Source organism: Haliotis cracherodii, unplaced genomic scaffold (genome assembly GCF_022045235.1).
Source record: "Haliotis cracherodii isolate W230 unplaced genomic scaffold, xgHalCrac1.p SCAF_9, whole genome shotgun sequence".
Lineage (NCBI taxonomy): Eukaryota > Metazoa > Mollusca > Gastropoda > Lepetellida > Haliotidae > Haliotis > Haliotis cracherodii.
In genome coordinates, this window is record NW_027266343.1 from 55,904,791 (window position 1) to 55,917,340 (window position 12,550).

At 42.3% G+C, this 12,550-nt stretch overlaps 1 protein-coding gene across 1 annotated transcript in view; it reads left to right on the forward strand.

The window, feature by feature from the left end:
* Window positions 1-10,553, forward strand: part of LOC139452213 (metal transporter CNNM4-like) — an 83,598-nt gene extending 73,045 nt beyond the window's left edge. Inside the window, exons 3-6 of the mRNA XM_071233602.1 lie at window positions 1,295-1,426; window positions 2,677-2,838; window positions 4,663-4,743; window positions 5,174-10,553. Coding sequence (XP_071089703.1) covers window positions 1,295-1,426; window positions 2,677-2,838; window positions 4,663-4,743; window positions 5,174-5,772 — 974 coding nt within the window. The 3' untranslated portion in view covers window positions 5,773-10,553. The remainder of the gene's footprint in view (window positions 1-1,294; window positions 1,427-2,676; window positions 2,839-4,662; window positions 4,744-5,173) is intronic.
* Window positions 10,554-12,550: the final 1,997 nt, after the last annotated feature.

A 12,550-nucleotide genomic window follows, 5' to 3' on the forward strand; every position in this document is an offset into this window, starting at 1 on the left:
ACTTACATACTCACACACTTACATACTCACATACTCACATACTTACATACTCACATACTTACATACTCACACACTTACATACTCACACACTCACATACTCACATACGCTCACACTCTCATACTCACACACTCTCATACTCACACACTCACATACTCACATACTCGCATACTCACATACTTACATACTCACACACTTACATACTCACACACTCACATACTCACACACTTACATACTCACATACTCACATACTCACACACTTACATACTCACACACTCTCATACTCACACACTTACATACTCACACACTTACATACTCACATACTCACATACTCTCACACTCTCATACTCACACACTCTCATACTCACACACTTACATACTCACACACTTACTCACATACTCACATACTTACATACTCACACACTTACATACTCACATACTCACATACTCACACACTTACATACTCACACACTCTCATACTCACACACTTACATACTCACACACTTACATACTCACATACTCACATACTCTCACACTCTCATACTCACACACTCTCATACTCACATACTTACATACTCACACACTTACATACTCACACACTTACATACTCACATACTCACATACTCACACACTTACATACTCACATACTCACATACTTACACACTTACATACTCACACACTTACATACTCACACACGTACATACTCACACACTTACATACTCACATACTCACATACTCACATACTCACACACTTACATACTCACACACTTACATACTCACATACTCACATACTCTCATACTCACACACTTACATACTCACACACTTACATACTCACACACTTACATACTCACATACTCACATACTCACACACTCTCATACTCACACACTTACATACTCACACACTTACATACTCACACACTTACATACTCACACACTCACACACTCTCATACTCACATACTCACATACTCACACACTTACATATTCACACACTTACATACTCACATACTCACATACTCACACACTTACATACTCACATACTCACACACTTACATACTCACATACTCACACACTTACATACTCACATACTCACACACTTACATACTCACATACTCACATACTCACTCATCTACTCTTATACTCACACACTTACATACTCACATACTCACACACTTACATACTCACATACTCACATTTGTGTGAATTGTGATGATGCATTGTCATTTGTGTGTACAGGTGCTACTGGTGTTGTCATGTCGTGTTGTACCTATCATAATTCTGGGAAACTCTTTTTCAGCCGACAACCGTAAGAAGAAACCGCGGAGGCGGGAGAAGCAGGACTACAGTGTATTCAGCGGACCAGAGGAGGAGAACTTCACCAAACTCTCCCCCCAGTTGGCGCTGGCAGCCTTCCAGTTTCTGTGGACCAGTGAGTTGCACAGACGGACGGTCAAAAAGTCCATAAAGCTTCGTCTTGTCAGATCAATGTCGGGCACTGGTGGCTCAGTCATTTCACTATACAGAGTTGTGTCCCTTAGGCATGCCACAAACCCAACATTATGGATTTGAATCTCAAATTATGCTGCTTGATTTGTCAACACTGTACTCGTGTTGGTGGGTTTCACCAATATGGTAAACATCTGAGACCTGCATCACTTCAGGCTTTCCTCCCACATCAAGCTGACACGCCATGATATAACTGGTATACTGTTCAAAGCTGTGTTAAACCCATCTCACTGTGATATAGCTGAAATACTGTTTGAATTGAATACTGAGAATTGATTTTTCATGTAGTTATTTAATTTGCTAAGTTTTTGTTTGATCTACATTTCAAATCTCTGGCACTTTTCCAATTTTTCTTTATTGTATGGTACGTGCAGTATTTTGATTCACTTAGCAACATGTCAGATGTCAGAATTAGTTCACATTGTCTGAGTTTCCTGCTGAAAGACGAGGTGGCAGGAGTGTCCCAGTGGCCCATGCCACTGTAACTAATGCTGTGTTCTTGTCTCTGATAACATTTTGTCTGTGGCTATGTCACTCATCATGAAGCAGGCATTGCTGTTGTACAATTGGGGTACTGTACAGAGCTAAGTTCATCCGCACTCACTCTTGCAGTACTGTTAAGAGCCGAGTTCACCCCAACTCACTCACTCACTCTTGCAGTACTGTTCAGAGCCGAGTTCAACCCAACTCACTCACTCACTCTTGCAGTACTGTTAAGAGCCGAGTTCACCCCAACTCACTCACTCACTCTTGCAGTACTGTTCAGAGCCGAGTTCAACCCAACTCACTCACTCACTCTTGCAGTACTGTTCAGAGCCGAGTTCAACCCAACTCACTCACTCACTCTTGCAATACTGTTCAGAGCCGATTTCAACCCAACTCACTCACTCACTCTTGCAATACTGTTCAGAGCCGAGTTCAACCCAACTCACTCACTCACTCTTGCAGTACTGTTCAGAGCTGAGTACAACCCAACTCACTCACTCACTCTTGCAATACTGTTCAGAGCCGATTTCAACCCAACTCACTCACTCTTGCAGTACAGTTCAGAGCTGAGTTCATTCTAACTCACTCACTCTTGCAGTACTGTTCAGAGCCGAGTTCACCGCAACTCACTCACTCTTGCAATACTGTTCAGAGCCGAGTTCATTCTAACTCACTCTTTTCTTGCAGGTGTGGAGCCTTTCTCCGAAGACAACTTGACTCGCAACGTCCTCAAGCGCCTCCTTCAACAGAACATTGTCGTGAACCTTACTTTCACAGAAGATGATAGTGAGAAGAACTATTTGTACAGGGCTGGGATTGAGTGTGACTACTTCATCCTCATCCTTCAAGGTTAGATATCCAAAGAGTTACCCAACTATTCGGTGTGAGACTATCCAAGGTTAGATACCCAAAGAGTTACCCAACTATTCGGTGTGAGACTATCCAAGGTTAGATATCCAAAGAGTTATCCAAGGTTAGACACCCAAAGAGTCACCCAACCTTTACGTAGTGAGTCTATCCAAGGTTAGACACCCAAAGAGTCACCCAACCTGTACGTAGTGAGTCTATCCAAGGTTAGACACCCAAAGAGTTTCCCAACCTGTACGTTGTGAGTCTATCCAAGGTAAGACACCCAAAGAGTCACTCAACCTGTATGTAGTGAGTCTATCCAAGGTTAGACACCAGAATAGTCACCCAACCTGTACGTTGTGAGTCTATCCAAGGTTAGACACCCAAAGAGTCACCCAACCTTTACGTTGTGAGACTATCCAAGGTTAGACACCCAAAGAGTTACCCAACCTTTACGTTGTGAGACTATCCAAGGTTAGACACCCAAAGAGTCACCCAACCTGTATGTAGTGAGTCTATCCAAGGTTAGACACCCAAAGAGTTACCCAACCTTTACGTTGTGAGACTATCCAAGGTTAGACACCCAAAGAGTCCCCCAACCTTTACGTTGTGAGACTATCCAAGGTTAGGAAAGGTTAACTATCAATTGTGTATACCAATTGTTTCAATGGAAAATGGCTTGAGGACAGGAACTAGTTGTTTTAGGTATGAAGCTTGAGGACAGGGAGTTGGGGATGGAAGTATGTCACTATGTGGATTGGGAGTTTGGTGTGGTATCAAGAGGTTGGGTGGGGAGGAGGGAGTGCAAGCATGAGAGTGGGGAGGTGGGGTGGTGGAAGTAGGCAGTTGGGGTGGAATCCTGAGGGTGGAGAGATGGGGGGTGCAAGCATGAGGGTGGGGAGGTGGAAGTGGGTAGTTGGTTGTGGAATCCCGAGGGTGGAGAGGTGGGGGGTGCAAGCATTAGGGTGGGGTGGTGGAAGTGGGCAGTTGGTTGTGGAATCCTGAGGGTGGAGAGGTTGGGGGTGCAAGCATGAGGGTGGGGAGGTTAGGTGGTGGAAGTGGGCAGTTGGGGTGGAATCCTAAGGGTGGAGAGGTGGGGGGTGCAAGCATGAGGGTGAGGAGGTGGGGTGGTGGATGTGGGCAGTTGAGGTGGAATCCTGAAGGTGGAGAGGTGGGGGTGCAAGCATGAGGGTGGGAGGGTGGGATGGTGGAAGTAGGCAGTTGGGGTGGAATCCTGATGAGGGTGGAGAGGTGGGGGTGCAAGCATGAAGGTGGGGTGGTGGAAGTGGGCAGTTGGGGTGGAATCCTGAGGGTGGAGAGGTGGGGGGTGCAAGCATGGGGGTGGGGGGGGTGGAGTGGTGGAAGTAGGCAGTTGGGGTGGAATCCTGAGGACGGAGAGGTGGGGGTGCAAGCATGAGGGTGGGATGGTGGAAGTAGGCAGTTGGGGTGGAATCCTGAGGGTGGAGAGGTGGGGGTGCAAGCATGAGGGTGGGGAGGTGGGGTGGTGGAAGTAGGCAGTTGGGGTTGAATCCTGAGTTGGAGAGTTCGGGGTTGGAAGTGAGCAGTTGGGGGTGGAATCACGAGGTGGAGAGTTGGGAGTCTGTGGAGTATGTCCAGAAATGTCCGGCCTGGCCCATCTTTCTTCAATACTCGCCAGTGAAAAATACAAGTCGCTCAGAAAGGGATCATACCACACTGTAACTTATATAGATATTAATCCTACACAAGGAATGGTTATTGCTAAAATAGTATGACCCTGTGTTCAACCCTGTGATCACAGTTGTTTTAGCAGGAAGTTGTTCTAATATAATGTTTTCTGTCCAGGCCATGCTGACGTGTACGTGGGGAAGGAGAGCGTGGCATTTGAAGCAGGACCATTCAGCTACTTTGGCACCGGAGCTCTCAGTAAGACATGCTAATTAACTATCACTAATCACTCAACTGTAGGTGGCTAGGAAGTAGATAGACTTGTAGGGTGTTAATATACAGCTGAGTGAATAATTCAGACCTTTAGATTTCAGCCAAGTGTGGACAAAGGCACCAAATGGAAGTACGTATAGGAAAGGCATTATGAAAACCTGTGATATACAATATGCATAAATATATGATATTTAATTGCATAGATCTGTAGGATATTTAATGCATACAAGGGGAAAATATATGGATTTGTTAGATATACAATTTATATACCTGTAGGATATTCAACATAAGGACCTGTATGAGATATCGTCGGATCATAGGTTTGATGATCATGATCATGATGCAGTAGATGAAAGCAGTGGCTGTACCATGTATGCACCTGAAAGCTATTAACAAATCTGTTGTGTTTCTGCAGTCTTTAAAGAGAGACAGCTGGTGCCGCCTGTCCAGGAGAGTGTTGACTACAAGAAGGAGCCATACACCCCTGACTTCACCATCAAGGCCAAGTCCTTTGTGCAGTACCTGCGTATCCGACGCAGTCACTACATCGCTGCCAGGCACACGTCGATGATGGTACGAAAGCAGCATGAGCATGTCCAGAATGAAGAGGAACACTTCAAGAAGGAATGGCACAAGGCGCTCAATTCCTCTCAAATGAGTCGCAACAACAGCAGCGTGACCTTCAGTGATATCTTGGACAAGAAGGACTCTGTTGAAGGCCTCCATCACAAGGCCTCAACGCCGGACATGCCTACCGTTGAGATCATTAATGCCTCCAGTAGCGAAGCAGAAAAGAAGGTGTCAAAAGCTCAACTTGAGGACTGGTCCGAGGAAGCAGCCAGTTCGGATGATGTCATGTTGAAGAAAGTCAAGGAAGGGGACGTGAATGCAGATGGAGATTCTGTTAAAGAGGAGACAACTCCAGCTGACTTTGATGAAGAGAAGACTCCGCTAGTTGGACATGGAGACCAGAGGGAAGCCAAGCGTTCTCCCAAGCGTTCTCCCAAGTTATAGCAGTAGCTGCACCCGACAGGGGCAGATAACTCTTACAGTATTTATTTGATTAAACACCATTTGGAAGTGAACAATACCAAGCACTGTAGGACTCTCACCAACATGACTCTAGTCTTTCTTTGCTGAAGCACTGTAGAAATGCAACACTAGCTTCACATGTGTCAATAGAATACATTTAGTTAAAGTTTTTCCGGTCTCTAATACTAATTAATGAATAAAGGACACACAGTGCTGTGGAGGTCCTCGAGACTCCCTACTTGAAAGTTCATTGCCCATACAGGGCCACATTTCTTTCTAATCTTTCGCTAAAATGTGCTGACATAATTACCGAGCCTTTCTCTAAGTACTACCTCTCCCTGATTACCACCCCTCCCTAATGACAGCCCCACCCTAATGACTGCCTTCATTACCACTAAACTTAAATAGACCTAACCCCACCCACAACAGCCCAAAATTGGCACTTAACATCACTTTCATTAGATTTTAGTGTCATTGTATGGAATATTATAAGCTGAGCTTACTAGATGGAACAGAATTTTTACTTGACTTTGGCTTCGGACTAGTAACTAAAGATTCAGACTGCACTAATCATGTTGAGTAGTATAATGTAAGTTTGCATTTCTATTAGGCTTCAGTAAATTCTGCATGTTGAACATCTGTATATGTAGGTTTTGGTAACGATTGTGCTGAGAAACCGTCAACTATCAGCTCGTAAACCATGCTTCACAGTTTGATATTGTTAGTATTTAGCCTGGCTTTGGCTCTAATGTTCACACCATCATGTACTCCACACCAAGCAACATTTGCTTTAGATGTGAACAATTTGTCATAGTTTACACAGGATATCAGGAGACTCGTGTCCTTGACCTTGATTGGATGTGTTCCATTCCATAAAGATCAACAAGCTTGAAATTGGGTCCACAACAAATTAATGACTTGTTCCCTGGAATTGACTTCAACCTCAAAAACATGGTAAGATATTTCATGGAGATTCTTCTATCTCAGACAGGGTGTATCTCAAGACATGCCAAGTCCACCAACATGACGGAATATTTCAAAGAATTCTACCTGCCTTTCGACTGTAAGACAATTTTATGATCTGAAATAATGTTATTCATTATTTTTTTTCAAATTATTATCATCCCCTTGTCAAGATAATTGGACAAACATGAAGTTAATTTGTTGTGGCCTTACTCAGAATAGTGAGAAATTGATTGAATATTTTTTACAATTTAGATTACCTTCAATTTGTTATCTACCATATTCAGAACAAATCTATATCTTACCTCATAGCCGATATTTGCAGTTATCATATTGATGTTTTACAAAAATTTATATAAGAAGCTGTTTTGTTACTTATCTTTTGAACAAATATGTCTTTCACATCTGTGAACATCTGCACATGAAATATTGTTCTCTTTGTCCTGAATAATGAAAGTATTCCATCTTTGATTTTTTGGAGAAAATAAGTTGTGATTTCTATCTTAATTCACCAGTGGTTTAGTGATGTTAGTTATGTTATTGAGAGAAGCAGACCTAAAATCAGTTCTGGGATGTTGGCAAGCTCACCTGAGCAAGAAGCAACTGAAAAGCAAATAGTGGGTAGAGGATTTATATGCATGTATAGGTACTAGTCAGTTACGTAGCAAAGGGGTGGATGTCAAGGGTAGGCTTAGGGAATGCCTTGAGGGTACACAATTAAAGAATAAACTTGGGAGGGTCAAGAAAATAAGGTATGTTTCAACTTTCAAGGGTCTTTGTGAAATATTCAGTATGTATACTGTTGAGATGTTTTAATAGAAATAAGCATTTTGTCCAAAGGAAACTTCTGTGGCCAAAACAAACAGAAGGGGCCTAAACAAATTTTGAATGGAAAAAGAGACTAAGGGTCGTAATTTTAATTTTCGTACGCTCGATGTATGAAATTGCACTTTAAGCTTATAAATGTAAATGTAAATGAAGGTTATAAATGTTGAGTATTTTAATCAATTTCTTCATGGGGAGTGACAGAATAACTGAGAGCATTGCTACCAAATACTGGACCTCTGTTGAACAGGTGACACCCTCCTCATGTAAAATGAGTTGTGAGGAAGACATGATTGATATTACTGTATGTTGAGGCTGTTGAGCCATGAACTTTGTAATGAATTTGGCTTCTTCTTGGAGCTTCCTGTGGAAAAAGAAGCTTAAATATGATGGAAATAATTTACTACTGTGCGTGGAGTTTAATCAAATAGATGGACCAGTGTATATTGTTTGTGATTTGTGTGACAGAAAAGAGTTTTAGATTGAATGAATAATTATTACATGACACAATGTATTTCATTTTACAGTTCTTAGGAAAGCTGTTCTTTTTCTTCATATAGACTCAGTAGTATATTATTTGGGGAGGTGTGTTGGTGTTATGGGACATCTCTGGGTACAAGACACAGACACAGAACTTCTTATGCGGAGTTATCTCCCTTGGTTGGCTGGATGTCAGGACTACGGATTTGAATCCCTGATTGTCCCTCATACCTGTGATAGGGCAACTTAGCAACTTGCTTCATTGAGTGTCCTTGTACCTTGATGACATGGATTGTTGCTCATAATATCAATCACTTGCTTATTCACAGGCTGCCGACACTTAGCTGGAGTACTACTGAGAGCGGCATTAAAATACTCAAACAAACCAACCACCAAACAAACAAATCCTTCCGAAACAAAAAAACAAACAAACAAATCCTTCCGAATATGACACACTCTCTGGAACATCAATATAGGAGACCAAGAAAATTTTTCAGGTTCCATGAAACCACAAGAGAATTTTTAAATGGTGACTTTCACTTTAAATGGTGACTTAACAGTTTATGATTGTTTGAAATAATTACATTGATGAAATAGTCGAGGATGAAAATGGAGGACATGCGACCCTTGTGAAATATTACACTCATTATTTCTGATCAGCATGTTTTGATTGGTTTAGTTTCATTCAGAAGGTCTGGATGTTGTTTTATGCCATAATATATATCATCATATCCCCGAAGGAGACTAGCAGATATATACCATTTTGGTTTACAAACAAACTATATATACTCTTTTGTTAGTTCATGTTTATTAGTAGAAACCTGAGTGCGGCATTAAATTACAATCAACATCAACTTATTTTTAGGGGTTTCAGTATCTTTTTGACTTCAGGAGACATCTGAACAGAGCCCCACTTGGGCAGATTCTACAGATTTATTTGTTTTGATCGTAGCCTATTCCTTGATAGGGCATTCATGACTGGTGAGTATGAGTAATGTGGTGTGTGGTTAAATGAAGCAGAACAAAGTCAATGATGTGATTTCCGTATGCGTCTGGATATATAACACTCATCACGTTTAAAATGCCAAATGATGTCATAGTTTACAACTGGTTTTTTTTAAACCCTTCCCCTAATATTGTTGTTAGAAACTTTACCCTTTTTGAATTTGATGAAATATAAGCACTTGTGAGGATGACTTGTCATTTCTGGCAGCTTATTGGTAACTCATGTAAAATTTACATATGTATGTTACTGTTGTGAAGATTGTACAGAATGCATGTACCTCCTGTTGTGTGTCGGTCTTCCCAGCTTCAGGAAGATGGCAGGTTGGTACAGATAAGGGAGATAACTCCTTCAGACTTAAATGGTTTCAGTAAGGGAAGTAGATACATGTGTAGTTTTGTTTCTCTTTGCACTCACTCACCTGCTCACTCATTCAGTCCCTCGCTCTCTCCCTCCTACAATAGTTGAATCAGGTCAGATCAGTTTTGTTGGAGTAGCCTTCTGGTTTGCCGGTCATGCTGTAGGTCCAGGTTTGATTCCCCACATGGTACAGTGAAATTCTTCTTGTGTCCCCCACCTTTATAACACTAGAATATTGGTAACAGCACCGTTACACTCACACAGTTATGTCCAAGTGACGAACCAGGACGATTCTTCGAGATAGGTTTTTAGCCTCAGGAAGCCAAGGTGGCAGTTTCATATTGATTGTATGTTATCTACTAAGAATGATTTGAGAAACAGACTAAGTGTTACAGTAACCCTGGAAAAGAAATGGATAATTTGAGTGACAAGGAATTGGTTGGCAAAACCTTGAGGCTTTATATTGTCTGAAATTTACATAGGACAAATGTTAGGATTAAGTGCACAAGTTTATACAGTTGGAGGTGCAGGAATGATGCATCTGTTCAATTTGTTTGTATTTATTAAATTGTTATAAGATTTTAGGATAGCACATCTATATTATATTTGGCTTGGCTGTTAGGCACAAGGTAACGTGGTACATTCCTTCTCCTGTAAATGTGCTGACTACTTACCAGGTACGGGGGCGGTCGGGTAGCCTAGTGCTTAAAGCGTTCGCTCGTCACGCCGAAGATCCGGGTTCGATTCCCGACATGGGTACAATGTGTGAAGCCCATTTCTGGTGTCCCCCGCCGTGATATTGCTGGAATATTGCTAAAAGCGGCGTAAAACCATACTCACTCACTCACTACTAGGTACGGCTCCTGATGGACACATCTGACCTGGTGTGAATCCAATTCTTTTTCCATTCCAGAGTGAATTTCCTTGTCGGGATGATTGTTCTAGGTGTCATTGCCCATGGCATGAATACTGTGTGCATTTAGAATACACTTAAGCCATTTCAGATCATTCTGTTGCATTCAGTTCAAACCATCCTTCATTATTAAATCTGTTTTGAGGTGACAGAAAAACTAGGAAAAGATACCTCATGCTAGTCTTTATTTCAGTACATTAATGCATTCAGACGCGGATCCAGAGGTTTTGGGGTGGGGGTGGTAGGTTATGAGTGGGTGGGGGTAGATGGGGGTGGACCAGACCTCCCGCTTTTGAAAACCAAAGGTATGTTGTAGGACAATCTCTTTCACCCCCCACACTGAGAGAGGATTTGATATTTTGGTATTTGGACCACACCCTTTTAAAAATGCTGGATCTGACCTTGCCATGTTAACCATGAAGGATACATGACTATATGTCTTCCTGAAATCTGTCAACAACCAAATACTCTTATGATTGTCACAAGAGGCAACCTGGATCAGGCGCTGTTATTTTGGACCACCTTGGAGGTCTCGTGGATAGAGCATCTACCCAGAGAGAGAGGAAGCCTGGTGGTTCGATTCCTGGCCTGGTCACACCATAAGATGTTAAAAGTTGGTACTTGTTGTAACCCTGCCTGGTTGTAAGCATTAATGGTATGAAACAAGGACTTGTTATTTGGAGTCCGTAGGTATTCACTGCGTTATGGTATCTTAGTGGGCTAGCACTATAAAACCTTCATTAGTTCCTCTTACCCCAGCCTAGTGGTTAAAGTGTTCGCTAGTCATGCCGAAGACCCGGGTTCGATTCCCGACATGGGTACAATGTGTGAAGCCCATTTCTGATGTCCCCCCACTGTGATATTGATGGACTCCTGCTAAAAGCAGCATAAAACCTTACTCATTCACTCACTCCTCTCATCACTGACATTTGGCTGTATGCATTGTGTGCCAAGGATGTTGAACCATCATGCTTTCAGTCACTGGTTTGCCTTGTCCAGACTTGATTCTTTACAGGATATCCAGATATTGCTTCACCCCATTTCCTCTATGTGACATTAAAAATCACATCTTTGGATAATTCTGGCAGTATGTACTTAAGGTACAATCGCATGGTTGCCTTTCTCTGTCACAACTCAGCATCATTATTTTAGTCAGTGTGCATGTAATATCACCATCTGTTCTCCATTGGAACCATCCTCTATAGGTGGGGGAATATTTACAACAGCTGCCATGCTGGATTTACATGAGAACAAATCACATTTGGTTTTACGGTAAAAACTTTTGAAGATGGAATGGCAAGAATGCTATTTTTTTGAGGAAGTAATATGATTATTTATTGGAGGATGTTTAAAGGATACAGAAGAGCTTTAGAAACAAAAGTAAAAAAATTCTTGATGGTGCAACTGTAAGCATAGGGTACCTGTGGGATTCCGGTTAAGAATATAGGTCTCCAGCAACCTAAAAGGGCATGGGTGGCCCAGTTGTTTAAGGCCCCGCGATTTGCTGTGCAGAGTTGTGTACCTTGGGCACACCAGAAACAAATGATTGTGGCTTCGAATCCTGGTTCGCCCTGATTCTAGGTTTGTCAGCACCATACCCGTGCTCGTGGGTTTCACCGAAGTGGTAAACATCTGAGACCTGCATCACTTTGTGCTTTCCTCACACATTTAGCTGACTCGCCGTGATATACCTGGAATAATGTTAAAAGCGACGTTAAACCCAACTCACTCACTCACTCCAGCAACCTAAGTGTGTCGTAAGAGGCGACTAAACAGATTGGGTGGTCAGGATCACTGACTTGGTTGACTGCATGTCAAGTTGTCTGTATTGCCTGGATTGATGTTCATGATGTCAATCACTAGAATGTCTGGTCCAGACTGGTCAATATTCACAGACCGCTGGCATATATATGCTGAGTGCAGTGTTAATCAACAAACACTGTCAATCTTTGACACTATGGCTGGCACCGTAACCAACTCCAGTCAAAGCTTGAGAACCTAAACATTGTAAGCTCTAGTTAACTACATTATTTCACTGCACTGCTGTTGTCTAGTTGTGTGCACACTTTAGTCCATATTTGCCCTCACATTTCCACTCTCACATGCACTGTGTATACCTGTCTAGTAGCTAGACTGGGCTGTTAGAAGCACCTGTTTTACAGTAGACCTGGGAAGGACTTGTCTGACTGCACACTCACCACACAACACCAGGCACC